Here is a 12,973-nt window from a genome sequence, read left to right as displayed (position 1 = left end):
TTTACATGGACCATCAACTGACGAGGATTCTAACTTTTCACCTGTGACATTAGCTTTAGTCTTATTTTTTGCATTTACAGCCCTGAGTTATAATTGTATCATTTAAGTAGCCATTGCATGCATAGTAAAAGCTCTTTTACAGGTTTCTTATTTTCAAATGAGACAGCTGGACGTATTAAAAAGTCAGCTGGAGACAGATTTTCCAACCAAACCCTGGATGTAAAGTTATGTAGCTACTGTAGCTAACTCTGCTTGTTCAAATCTGGCAGTGGCAGCCATTTTTAACCATCAAAATCAATAGTTGACATCTAAAATGAGAAGCCTGCTTTTGCCTTGCAGTGAAATCAAGAAGCCACTTTTCCAACAATGAATGACAGACTTTGAGAGGCTTGACGAAGGTAGAGAGAGGGTCGGCTGAAGTGATTCCTCGTTTATCTCGCAACTAAGCTGCTGATATAAACAGTGAGCCTGTGTGTTAAAGTCTGACCTTAAGGCATATGCTTAAGCTGCTGCAAAGGTTCATATACTGTATTTCAACCCCCTCTTGCCAGAGTGTGTTAAGAGACACCTGACGCCTGGTCTCTGGATTTTATCTACAACAGAGTCTGAGATTTTTAACAACAACAACAACAGCAGAACATTTCTAGAAAAGAGTCATTGTCACGTTTTTAGGTGTTTAGGTCTTAGAGAAAACCTTTTTTTTCCCAATGATCTGTTTGCCAGTGGCATCTTATACCAACTGCGACATAAAGTGGACTTAAGTCAAGTCAATTTATTTATAGAGTGAATTTAAAAACAACAAAAGTTGACCAGAGTGCTTTACAGAGATTGAGAAATATAATCAAATGAAAACAGACATAGTTATGAGGATCAAAGGGAAAAAAATAAAGGTGTAGAATAAAATAAATAAAAATGGGATTTAAGTTGGAGTTCGGTTGGTGTTTAATTCATTCATGCAGTATGTGGTATCCTTCAAGGCATTTTAATTCAATAATATCATGTATAAAATTGTCTAAAATGTATGCAGTTGGTATGATGAAGTAAAAAATCGAAAGGTTGTTTTTATAACTAAAATGCCACAGTGGAAAGCTACATTTATGTGTGTGTGTGTGTGTGCGTGTGTGTGAGTGCATTTGTATGTGCCACCATGCAGATGTATGTATGTGTATATCGAGTTTCCCCACCAGTCTTTGGCTTGCTAATAAAGCTGCAAGCTAACTGCTGGGTCATCTCCTCCAGACCTGTCCCTGCCTCTATTAAATGTCAGTCCAGTGCATAACAGTGCCTTATTATTGTACAATGACATTTACAGTGAACTTTAAAAGCCACCAGTAAAGCAACGTTCCCATTTCAGCCTCAAAGGAACTACAAAGAACAGGAGTTTACAAAGGAGGCAGGGAGGATTGCCGTGGCAATCACTGTCAGAGGGAGGTCAGAGACTTCCAACAGAGGTTGGATTAGAGTTTGTGGTGATTTGATAACTCGGGCAATTGCCTTGTGATCTTAAATAAAATTGTTTTCTTGGATAAAACGGAGAAACGATTTGAGATTTCATCTCCCAAAACAAGTTTTGTGCAGGTTTTCTCAGGCTAAGATGTCCAAAACTGAAGACATTCAACTTTATCTGAACCACCAGTATCAAGCCATACTGCAGAAAATCAACTTGACTTGACAGCAATTTGTCACTACATGGATTTTGAACCTTTATTTTTTTGTGAAAGTTTTATTATTGTGGTCTTGCAGTCCCAGAATGTGTTTCTTCTTTTCTTCAAGGATGCTCTAATATAAGAAATTTGAGATTTAGCTGCTTAATGGTTTAACTGCAAAACAATTGTAAACAAATAAGTAAATGGGTCAAATGCTTACTGTGATTGCCTGCATGATGCTCATGTTTTAAGGGAACAGTTTATTTAATTGAAAACAATGATTGTCTAGAATGTAGGAAATTAATCAAAAGTTAAGGTTTGCTTTGACAGTAATGTCAAGTATATGTGATTTGTAATTAAACCTTCAGCTGTTTTTTTCTTGACTCAAAGTGAAGTGTTTTACATTAACCAGAAGTTTAAATGGAAGTAGAACATGTTTCACCCTAAAATACAGTCAATATACACATTATGTCATGATTGCAATTGCATTTTATCGTACAATATAACTGACAATAAACTTACCACACATAAGACGCCATCAACAGTTGAGTTTGACTTCAATTTCTGAGCCTGCAAAAGACAAAGACAAAGAATCACAATCCAACCTCCAAAAAAACACAAGAAAATGAAGATTCCTGTTTATAGTTATACTTTTTGTTGATGTCAATGATCCAAATGAACAGATTATAAATTCCAGATGTAGCTTCTGACTTTGGGATGGACAAGATCTGAAACGTATTATGGTCTAAACTGGTTTATCAGCAACACATCCGCATCGAAATCAGATCTGCATCCTTCCCTTCAAGCTATGGGGTAACTGAGTTTGCTTGGATATCAAATCTTTGAGGATATCTGTACAGAACCAGTCAGACACACCTGAGAAAGTATGTCCAAACCTTTGACTGGCACTGTATGTATTTTGCACATCATCATGACGACACAACAGATTTTTGGTGCTCTGACAATCGTCACGCTGAGCCCAAACTGAAAGTCGACACAGAATCTGCAGTAATTAATTTGCTCTGATCAACAAATCAATGTTGCCATGTACAATCTAATTAGACTAAAAATGCTGCCGATATGTTTACACAACAGGTACAAACCAGACACAAGCATCAGCGTTCAAGTAGTTTAGCAAAACTCCAAATAGCCATCACATCACATTCAGTGTATACAGTTCTGACAGCTCCATACCGGTCTGATCATAAAAGCAGATCAGACAATAAAACTGAAAACTAAGCTAAATTGGAAAAAAAAAAAAAAAAACTACAATAACCTTGGAGAGTTTACCCAGAGAGCCTGTTAAATTTTAATGCGTCTGATATTTACACTGAGAGGAGAAGAAGAGCGAGGCTGAGCACAGAGGGACAGTCAAACCCTGACTCTGATTTCATCTCAGATTTATCATTCAATGGTTGTCGCATGCTAAAAACACGCCGTCTCTGATTCTCTCTCTCTCCTACAAACACACACACACACAGAAACAAACTTGTCCCGTGTGTAAACGGAGGGTAGAAGCTGCTCTGTGACGACAGCGGTGAGCGTTACTTTGATAGCACGTGAGTCTTAAATGTGTTTCATAGCATATTAATAGAGGACTATTAAAATTACAGCATGCGTGATGGATTTAGTAAAACAAGATCTCTGTTATATACCTAAATAACAAAATATGTTCTTGTTACTGTCTTCAAATGACTCATGTTACAAAATCTACTCATATGAGTGTTTTCTAATTGGTCACCTTGATAGTTCACGTCTGGCTCGGCTAGCTAAACTGTTTGGGAAAGATTGTGGTCATGAAACTGAGTGTTTGCAGGAGAAGAAATGCAAACTGTAGTCTCCACTGGATGGTTGAATGTTATATGTCCAACCCTCTTCCCCAAGACTTCTTGCAGCAGTCATCATCATTCTACTTTTGCCTTTGCTACTGAACGTAAACTTATATCATTTAAATAAATAACCTTCTGCATTTATCCAACAAATACAACTGGCTGTGCTCACAGTGGGAAGCCAGTAAAGTTTCTTGTTGCTGTAGTAGTGTTGGAGAGGGGACGTGAATTGCGGTCTCCAATGTGGAAGTCACACATTGTACACCCAACCATCCACCCTTACCGTCTTTAAGACTTTTTGCAGACCTATGACGACACCCTGTTACTTCAGCCTTTGCTACTGAGAGGAGACCCTTGTCAGGAAAACATGAACAGGACTTTTTAAGTGTTTGAACAGATGACCAGTGCTGCCAATTTTCTGGAGGAAGTTTAGGCAACTAAAACACTTTCTCTGTATTCACGATGGATCAAATGATTATGTGTATGTGAAACTGCTCACTTTAGACAGAGAGTTATCACCCGGCTGGCTTTGCAGAGTGTTTTTGGCATCTTTTAGTTGTTTTGGTTTTACGGCTCCCAACTTTACTGTTTTGGTTCAGTCTCAATGATTTAATCAAACTCATTTTCAGCAGCAGCAGGATGTTGTTTACAGCAAAAAAGCTCTGATAAAGCCACAGTGGGAAGGTCAGCAGATTGTCTGTAGACGGACAATGTACTAATGACTAGTGGAGCATTCAGCAGACAGATAAAAAGCCAGATATTTCCCTCAGGAGTTGTCAGAGAGCAAACCAAAGCTGGAAGGAGACTGAATATTGGATTTCAATTTGTAAATTCACATGAAACACATGAAACATGCTAACCCTGCTCTGTTATTGATGTGAAAATAGGCCATGTAAGCTAAGGCAAATAAGTATGCTAACATGTTAGCCACATTAACTTTATAACATGATAAATACTGTGTTTACTGATTGTTTGACTGCCCCCAAGTAGCCAAAAAAACCCCAGTGAATGCAGGTTTGATTGTTGGCCTCTTAAAGAACACAAAATCTTCTGTCCTACATAAATGCTGGCTGCACTCCACACCCACTCACCCTGACCTCCATATCCTCACTTTCCGCTTACATCAAGTGCTCGTTACCTTCAGCACTGGCACTGAACCTTAATTGGACTTAAACTGTGCGCTGCAGAATCAAAAGAGATGAACTGATTTTCCAGAGAGGCGGAGATGGAAATTTAATATTAAATATGTTTATCCAAAAAAAAAAAGTAGATAATCTCAATGCATGAGCAGACATCGGATCTGGAGCGATTTTAATATTTTTTAATAAGGAGCAACTAATATAATATCGACATAAAGCATGTTTACCTCAGAGGAATGCATGCTTTATGCACTTAATTAAAAAACTACAACATGACTCCATGAGGGAAAAAAATGAATACAATCAAGTTGCAACCAGAAAAAAATGACAAATGTACAGATAAACATGGCATTTGTTCAGAGATGATGCATCATATTGGTGCTCTTCATTCTCTCCTCTGTGTTTGTACTCTTCAGGTTAATTTCTAAACAGATCGGAAGTGATTACCACTTGTGTTGATTGCAAGCTCACGATGAGTTGATTCTCTGATTTGAAGAGAGGGCCATGTAATCAACGTCCGAACAACTTATATTTTAGATCTGTTTTCTGTAAACGAAGCATCTGGTTGAGAGTTTGATACTTTCTGCAGTAGTTTGTGGCTCAAGATAAGAAATCTGCTTTTGCTCCTTTTGCATCTAATGACCTGCACACTAAATCTCTGTATTGAGGATGGATGTTGTAAGCGAATGCAACTACAGTTTTGGCTTATGGGTATTTGTGTGTGTGTGTGTGTGTGTGTGTTTGTGCGCATAGGCTGTAGGTGTGGCAGAATAATAAATGGCTCCAGTGTACAGTATAGTGAATTCAGGCCAAAAACAGGGATGTACAGAATATAGCAGGCATGGTAATACAGAAAGTGACAAACTGCATTCTGTTATTACACCTTTGCCTCAGTGCTAAACTGGAAAAAAAAAAAGCAAAAGCTCCAGTGGAATGATGTCTATAAATCATGTTGCATTTGCAGGCCTCTGCATAAAGACTCAAACACAAGAATAAGCAAAGACTTTCAAGCGTGATAGCAGAAAAAAATTGAGTAGCACGATGACTAAACACAACCTTCATCAGTTTTGTGTTTTCATGATAAGGTCCCATCTGTGTTCAGAGTCATTGTTCGGATGCATTAAAAGTTAAAAACACTTTCACATCTCAGAACAGACAATAATGATAATAGTCTGAAATCCTAAAGGCATGTTTGACAGTCAAACATTTGTACAATTACACATCGTTGTGAATCTTAGGATGTCGATTCCATTTAGAAGTAGAGCTCCATCTGCGGCTGCACTGGTTTTATTGTCATTATAATGTCTCTCCTATGATTCAAATCTTACAAATTCAGCAATTTAGAAGCCTCGTCTTGCTGAAATAAGAGATAAAATTAAAAAGGGTCCCAATCTGTGATCCAAATGTAATCATCCAACGTCAAAAACTACCAGAGCTCAAAACTCAGGATCAGAACCTTCTTTCCCTTATAAAATGACTGACAAGTCTTTTAATTTTTATTTTTTTTAATTATTATGATTATGATTATCATTATTATTATTATTATTATCATCTCTGTGACTTCTCCCTCCATCCCAATACAACACAAGCCAATGGAATTACATTAAAAAATTCAAGCATAGTGAACATTTGTATAGGGACTATTTCTTTGGTAGAAAGTAGTTCCCATCAAAACGTTTGTTTACAGTATATTCTGAGGATTATCTAGAGTTACTCCAAAACACAGCTGATGAATTTTTCAAATGTAATTTATTTCAATCCTGTGAGCATCGCAAATGAAATCCCACCGACCTCCACTGAATTGAGGTGGAAGCAGAAATCTTACCGGAGATGGTAAAACCTTATAAATAAAGCCAAATTTATCCACGGGTAGATACCACTGAGGGTTTTTTTTTTTTTTGTAATTTAAGTGAACTGACCCTTTAAATTACAGTACATGCACATGTAAATCATATAAACCTTTGCATACCTTGTAAGTATCCTATTATATTAAACAACTGCAGTGGCTTATTTCCAATTCAAAAAATATTTGGACATCAACAAAACGAAAATATATTCCTGCCTCGTGTCCCCGTGTTTTGGATTTGCTTAATACCTGCCTGTTCTAAAAAGTCACATTAGCATGTGGTAGATTTCCATATTTGTCCAGGGCACTTCCTGCCTGCTTTGGAGTCAACTATATTCATAAGAACAGGCTGATGTAGCCCTGGGGCTTGCAAACTGTGTGTCTGCACTCTGGCATGTGTGTGTTTATGTTGTTTTATCTGTGCTAGGTTTGCTGTGGGCTCTTCAGCACCACACCACAGTGTGATGAATAAAAAAAAAAAAAAAAAAAAAGGCCTTAGTGTTTTAATTTCCTCTAAAACCTCAAGAGAAAGAATAATAAGAAGGCTTCCTCTCACGTCACACAAAGAAAGAGGAAAAATAAAAAACACAAGGAGAGAAAATTATACTTTTGAGTAAATGAAATGAAGACTAAATGGAAAGCTGGATCTCATCTAATTTAGTCTGAAGCTTATAGTTAAAAGCACTTTTTTCTCCCATCTTCACAAAGCAGTTGAACTTGATTTGTGAACATTACCGAAGGGAAAGAGAAAGGCTCGCAGGTCTCAAGCTGCCCCGGTTCCTAAAAAGAAAGACCTCACTGGAAAGATGGTTACACCTTCTGCTTTCTTCCCTCTCTGCTCTTTGATTCTTTACTTTCGCATTGAGGTAAATGCACCACCGTTAAGTGTTGCTGGGCTGTCACTGGCTGGAAGTGGAGAGCCTCTGAGTTACTGGTTAATGGTTGTTATTCTGCGTGTGTGTGTGTGTGTGTGTGTGTGTGTGTGTGTGAAAGAGACAGAGAGATCAGTGAGGAGAGTGGAGTGAGTTTTCTGACAGGCCTGTCCCCTGAGTGTGTCATTACAAGAGCATAGGCTGCCTTGATGCCTCCATACACACACAAAACCATACACACATACACGCAAGCAACCACGCTGATACACACACACACACACACACACACACACACACACACACACACCACAGAGAAGTGGTTTAACACAACAACTCTCTCATTAACTTGTACTTGACGTACTATCAGAGCAGTGCCAACAGCACACACGCACCAGTACACCAACAAAGCTCATTATCAGTACGGACTATGTGTATGTGTGTGTGTGTGTGCATGTGTGTGTGTGTGTGTGTGTGTGTGTGTTGAGAGCGAGGAGAGGAGAGGACTTGCATTTGTGTATATTTTTGTGTGCAGCCAGGAATGTGTAATTGCATCTATCCGCAGTATCTGTGTGTGTTGTGCTAACTAAATTTGCAGGACTGTATGTCTGCATGTGTGTGTGTGTGTGTGTGTGTGTGTGTGTGTGTGTGTGTGTTTGTGAGGCGGTACAATTAAATTCTAGTCTTGTACTTTCTGAAAGCAGTCCTGAAAAAGTTAAAGGCGCAATCTCTCTAAATTCAAAACACACGACCGGTAGCTGCTGCGACTCCTAAATTCATTGACAGGACTTTTCAAGAGGGCCGATCTGATCTCAGACCTTTACAAACACTTTGAGAGTGTTGAAAAGACTGTGCTAATTTTGTGTATTATTAATGTTTTAATGTTACTGAATATCAAATTTGATTTCATCACTATGAAACTAAGACTTAATGGCGGGTCTCTGAACAAGAAAATGTTTGTAGCTTCTACAAAAAGACTTAAAATAAAAACTTGCAAATGAACAGCGGCTCGGTTTACAGAGGATGTATCATGCACATTTCTAGGTCTATGTTTTTAATATCTTTGCATGATTTCCAGTTAAAAACTCCTCATTTATCTTATACTGCCCCTTTATGCAGCCCCTCAGTTCAGCCTCTGTCTGAAACAGGCTGTTTTAGCTCCTGTCTCTTTAAGGCCCCGCCCTCCTGATGAGCCCACTCTGTTCTGATTGGCAGATGCTGCCAAGGGGCGGCAACAAGTTTTGGAAATTTGACTGTTTAACATAGACATCCATCCACATTAGAACAGTAAAAAAATCACAAAAAGCATCATATGTCTCCTTTAAAGCACAATATTCTCCTGTGCAGCGACAACAAATCAGAAACTCTGATGTTTGCAACAGCGAGGCGCATCACAACACAAACATTAAAAAAAATATGTTTATAGTTAAGATGGCTGTTTGCAGTAAGAAATGATAAAGGTTGATTCCAATTTAAAACTGCCGGAGGATTTTCTGTAAATGTCTGTAAACAATAACTGCGGTAATTTTATGATGCTGCATGGGGTTGCAATATTATTGTGTTATGTGAAACGGCTCTTTAAGTCCCTATCATCGCTCTGTTGATAATGACAGTATTATCCTCACTTCCTCCCTGACCCAGGAGGAGCCCATCACTGGTGTTCAGGATTGCTGCCAGTGATCCCTCTGTTTCATCAGCCAGATAAGTGTTGCTCCTGTAGAGCAAGAGAGGCTGCTCCGACTGAGAAATACAGTTTCAGAGTCTTATCAAGGCAGCGGTGGGGCTGGCACATACAGGTTCACAGAGGGATCTATACATGAGTGTGCCAACAGCTGATCGTACACACCGGCCAACACACATCAGGACATGAACAACACAAACTGGACTATTAATTCAATACGACTGCAATAGATGGAATCAAAAATAACACTAATAATATGAAATAGTTGCACAAAATACTTTCTGCAAGGTGAGTTTCCATATACTGCTCAGCTCAAAAGGCTTGTTTTTCATTATCTGAATCCCCTGAAATGACAAAACTGGTAAAATTAGAAAAAAAATTGGAGGTTTTGTACTTGATATCGACAAATAATACAACCAGGATTATCATAACTATGTTGGAAAAGTTACATCAAAAATGTTTTTCTTGTTTTTTACACATAAACCGGTTTAGAAGTTTAAATAAAGACACGGAGCAACATTTTCTGTCCACCTGACGAATCTAATCAAGTAAGCTGTAAGCTCTGATATGGTCTCCACTAACTCTACTAACTACTGCTTGTCTGAGTTTCTTTACTGTTTTTTTTTTTTTATGGATGTATATATTAGACTTAGCTGCACCTTCTACTTGCAACTGAAGAATCAAAATGAGCTAAAAGAAGCTAAAAGCTACACAGTTTCACAGAGTCGGGTGTTAATTCTCAGTGAGTGTGAACAATCCTCACTTTACATTCAGTAATTGCTTACTGCAGGTGTAACTCAACGTCGGTATTCGGTATTGTGAAAACGCTGCATTAACAAATGGAGCCTGTCAGAAAGTGAAAAGAGGTAGAATGTGAGAGGATGAAGATGCAGTGATGTAGAAAATGTAGAAAGACTAAAAGCTTTGGAAATCCAGATATTGAACAATCCATAAAAAGATAAGTTTTGTTTTATATATAAATAGAAAGGTTTTGGAAAATCTTTTAATGTCCAGGGATCAGATTTGTCCCAGGCTGGATGGAAAGCCTCCTCAGAATCCAACAGTAGCTTCATCCTGTGTGTGTGTGTGTGTGTCTCTTTACCTGTAGACTGCCACAGAAGTGGTAGATGCCAGGGTCTGTGTTGATGTGGTTGTCGATGGTGTTGGGGTTGCGTTCGCGGTTCCTCTGGTACGGTGTGGTGGTGGAGGTGGTGGTCTGGACGGGGGACATCGGCTGCCACATCCCGACATCTGTCCCGTTCCCGAAGGCCTGGATGGCGTTACCTACAGAGAGAAAGACAGAGCTTATTAGTTTCTTACTATGAATGATGAGGTCCAACATGAACACGTTTCTTTTTTATTTTTCTTGCCAAAGTTGGAACTCTGTCATCATAAAAAAACAAACAACAAATAAAAAGTTAACCAAATTAATGATCGCAATAAAAGACAACAATTGCCACAAAAGTGTTTATATGTGACGGTCAGAAATCATAAAGAGGAACGCTCGGCACTAAAAATGTACCGCTGTGCTTTCTAAAATAAATATTTTACTACTTCTGTAGTTATGAAAAAGCAAAGTACCTGTCGCACCTGATACTGAACCTCCTGCTGACAACATGTTCACCAGCCAATCCAGAGTATATACACATGTATATTCCTAAAATAAGCCAATTTTATTGATTTATTTATTTTTCATAGTAAGCAAGTTTGTTCTGACTTTATTTTTTTTATCCAGATCGAGCTCTTCATGTAGTTATTTAACTGGTAAAACATCACTTAACACAACAGAAACACTCATTGTAAATCCAAGCAGGTCATTTTAGCACCAAGCTGGATCTTATCATGAATCACCTGCTTGTTAGTCCCTGTGTTAAAATAAAGCCAGCCTAAAACCACAATTAAAGGTGAGTTAGAAGGTACTTAAGTTTTGTTATCACTTCCCTTCATTATAAATTCACCACACAGTCAAAAACCTGAGTGCTGATGTGGCTATTTACCATTAGAGTCCATTAGTGGCCCTATTAATAGCCTTCTATGGCTTTGATGTAAAAGACACACACACACACACACACACACACACACACACACACACACACACACACACACACACACACACACACACACACACACATACACATCAGAGGAAAGCTGAGCTTTACAGAGCTGCTGTTTGAACGTAATGATATTCTTCCCTGCAACAGTGAATTATGACCCTGATACCGTGGTAAAGGAAGGAAAACTGATCTGCATACAAGCTCTTTAACCCCATTGAAATGCTCATACATACATACATGTGCAAAGACACATGGTGACGTCTACATGATGTACAGCATATATTCACATTGTTGGACCGAGTGGTTGTTTTTCACTGTATTTCATTGTATTCTTCACCATATTTAAAGCCAACAAAATGACAAAACAACAAAAACTGTAGTACTATTCCACATATAAGGGTGATGCAGATGTTTTATTTTAATTAACAATAAAAATAAATATATAAAATGTGCAAAACACAATTCCTAATTATCATTTGATAAGTTTTCGGAGGCTTTAAATAGAAAAACAAATACAAAATCACAACTAATAATTAATAAATATAACAACAAAAGCAAACCAAACTAATAAAAAAAGGTTCCTGTGCTGGCAGAACTAAACAAAACAAACTAAACAAAATATTTCTGTTTTCATGTGATGGTCATTGATTTAGTCATTTATCTGTCTCCCAATAAAATATCTTTTCATACAGAGTTTATCAATACAGGCTTTCATGAACCATCGGTCTTTTATTTCCTTTACTCTCTCCGTGCAGATACACTATAAACACTTTGAACAACTCATACAGTGCTATTAAGTTATAAAACATTTGTTTGAAGATGTAGCACAATAAGTGATATTGACTTTTACCTGCCTGAATAAGTGCTCTGTCTCTCAGGATGTTGGCATCAGCCTGAATTGTTCTGCTTTGTGTTTCAGGAGGGTTTCAAGTCTATCAGGTCAAAAAATTAACATTGATTTCTTGAAACAAATGAACATTTCTTCTAAACTTGACTAAGTACTTTTAGTTGCTCAAAGATTAACCTGAGCCTAACAAAAGAGGCAGCAGGTCATTTTGGTCATTTTTAAAATGCACCACAAAAATCCTACTTCTTTTGTTGCTGTTTTGGTTTGAGGACCTGTTGAGTATCAGTAAAGTTGTGACTCTCTTTGGATTTTGTCATGCAAAAGTCTTATAGTCTAGTAGGAAGGAGGGGTTCCCATGCTCCCCACTGATACATTTTTCGAACTTAGTTTTTTGTCATCCTCAAGGTGTCTAGTAAACAAATTTTCATGTCCCCAACTCGAAATATTGTCCCATAGGTCCGTTTGGCTGCCATCTTTGCGGCCATCTTGGATTTGAAGACATCATACAGAGACAAATGACCCCATTTTTCTATATAATTTTGGCATGAGGAATTGATTGAGATGGTTATTGTAGTGATTTTATCAAGTCTGGTATATTAAAACTCGAAAAATAAGAAAGAAGTCTATAATTTACACTCAAAATCTTGCAAAATGACTGTCTACATATGGGTGTACATATGACGCTTGATAAATATATACACAGTGTTATTACACATCTTGACATAAAGAAGTAAGTCAGCAAATTTGTGAATCAATTCTCAGTCCACACTTTTACATTAGGATACCCTAAAAATGTCCTGCAGGGCTGAGGGAGCACCTGCAGTATCACCACTGTTTTCAATATCCTCCAGATGTTGAAGAATGTTTAATGGTGGGTGTTTGTCCAGTCAGTGACCTGCCCTTGTATTCTTATTATTATTCTTATGGTCTTCTCTGAAGGCAACCGTGGCAGCGTTCCCTTATTCCTGCTGACCTAGTTCAAGATATTTACTTAAGTGGAACCGGAGGAACCTTCTCCGAGTGTGCTTGACATCTGAGCAGGTCAGAATTACCCTCAGTGTT

At 38.0% G+C, this 12,973-nt stretch overlaps 1 protein-coding gene across 3 annotated transcripts in view; it reads right to left on the bottom strand.

Annotated features, from left to right (window-relative positions):
- Window positions 1-12,973, bottom strand: part of gfra1a (gdnf family receptor alpha 1a) — a 103,986-nt gene that overhangs the window by 4,215 nt on the left and 86,798 nt on the right. For all 3 annotated transcript variants that reach the window (XM_044372298.1, XM_044372299.1, XM_044372300.1), the window contains 2 exons: window positions 10,113-10,294; window positions 2,169-2,216 (listed from right to left, as the gene is read on the bottom strand). In XM_044372298.1, coding sequence (XP_044228233.1) covers window positions 2,169-2,216; window positions 10,113-10,294 — 230 coding nt within the window. The remainder of the gene's footprint in view (window positions 1-2,168; window positions 2,217-10,112; window positions 10,295-12,973) is intronic.

Source organism: Thunnus albacares, chromosome 14 (assembly GCF_914725855.1).
Source record: "Thunnus albacares chromosome 14, fThuAlb1.1, whole genome shotgun sequence".
Classification (NCBI taxonomy): domain Eukaryota; kingdom Metazoa; phylum Chordata; class Actinopteri; order Scombriformes; family Scombridae; genus Thunnus; species Thunnus albacares.
Note: the sequence above shows the minus strand (reverse complement) of the source record. Positions and strands in the feature narration are given on the sequence as shown.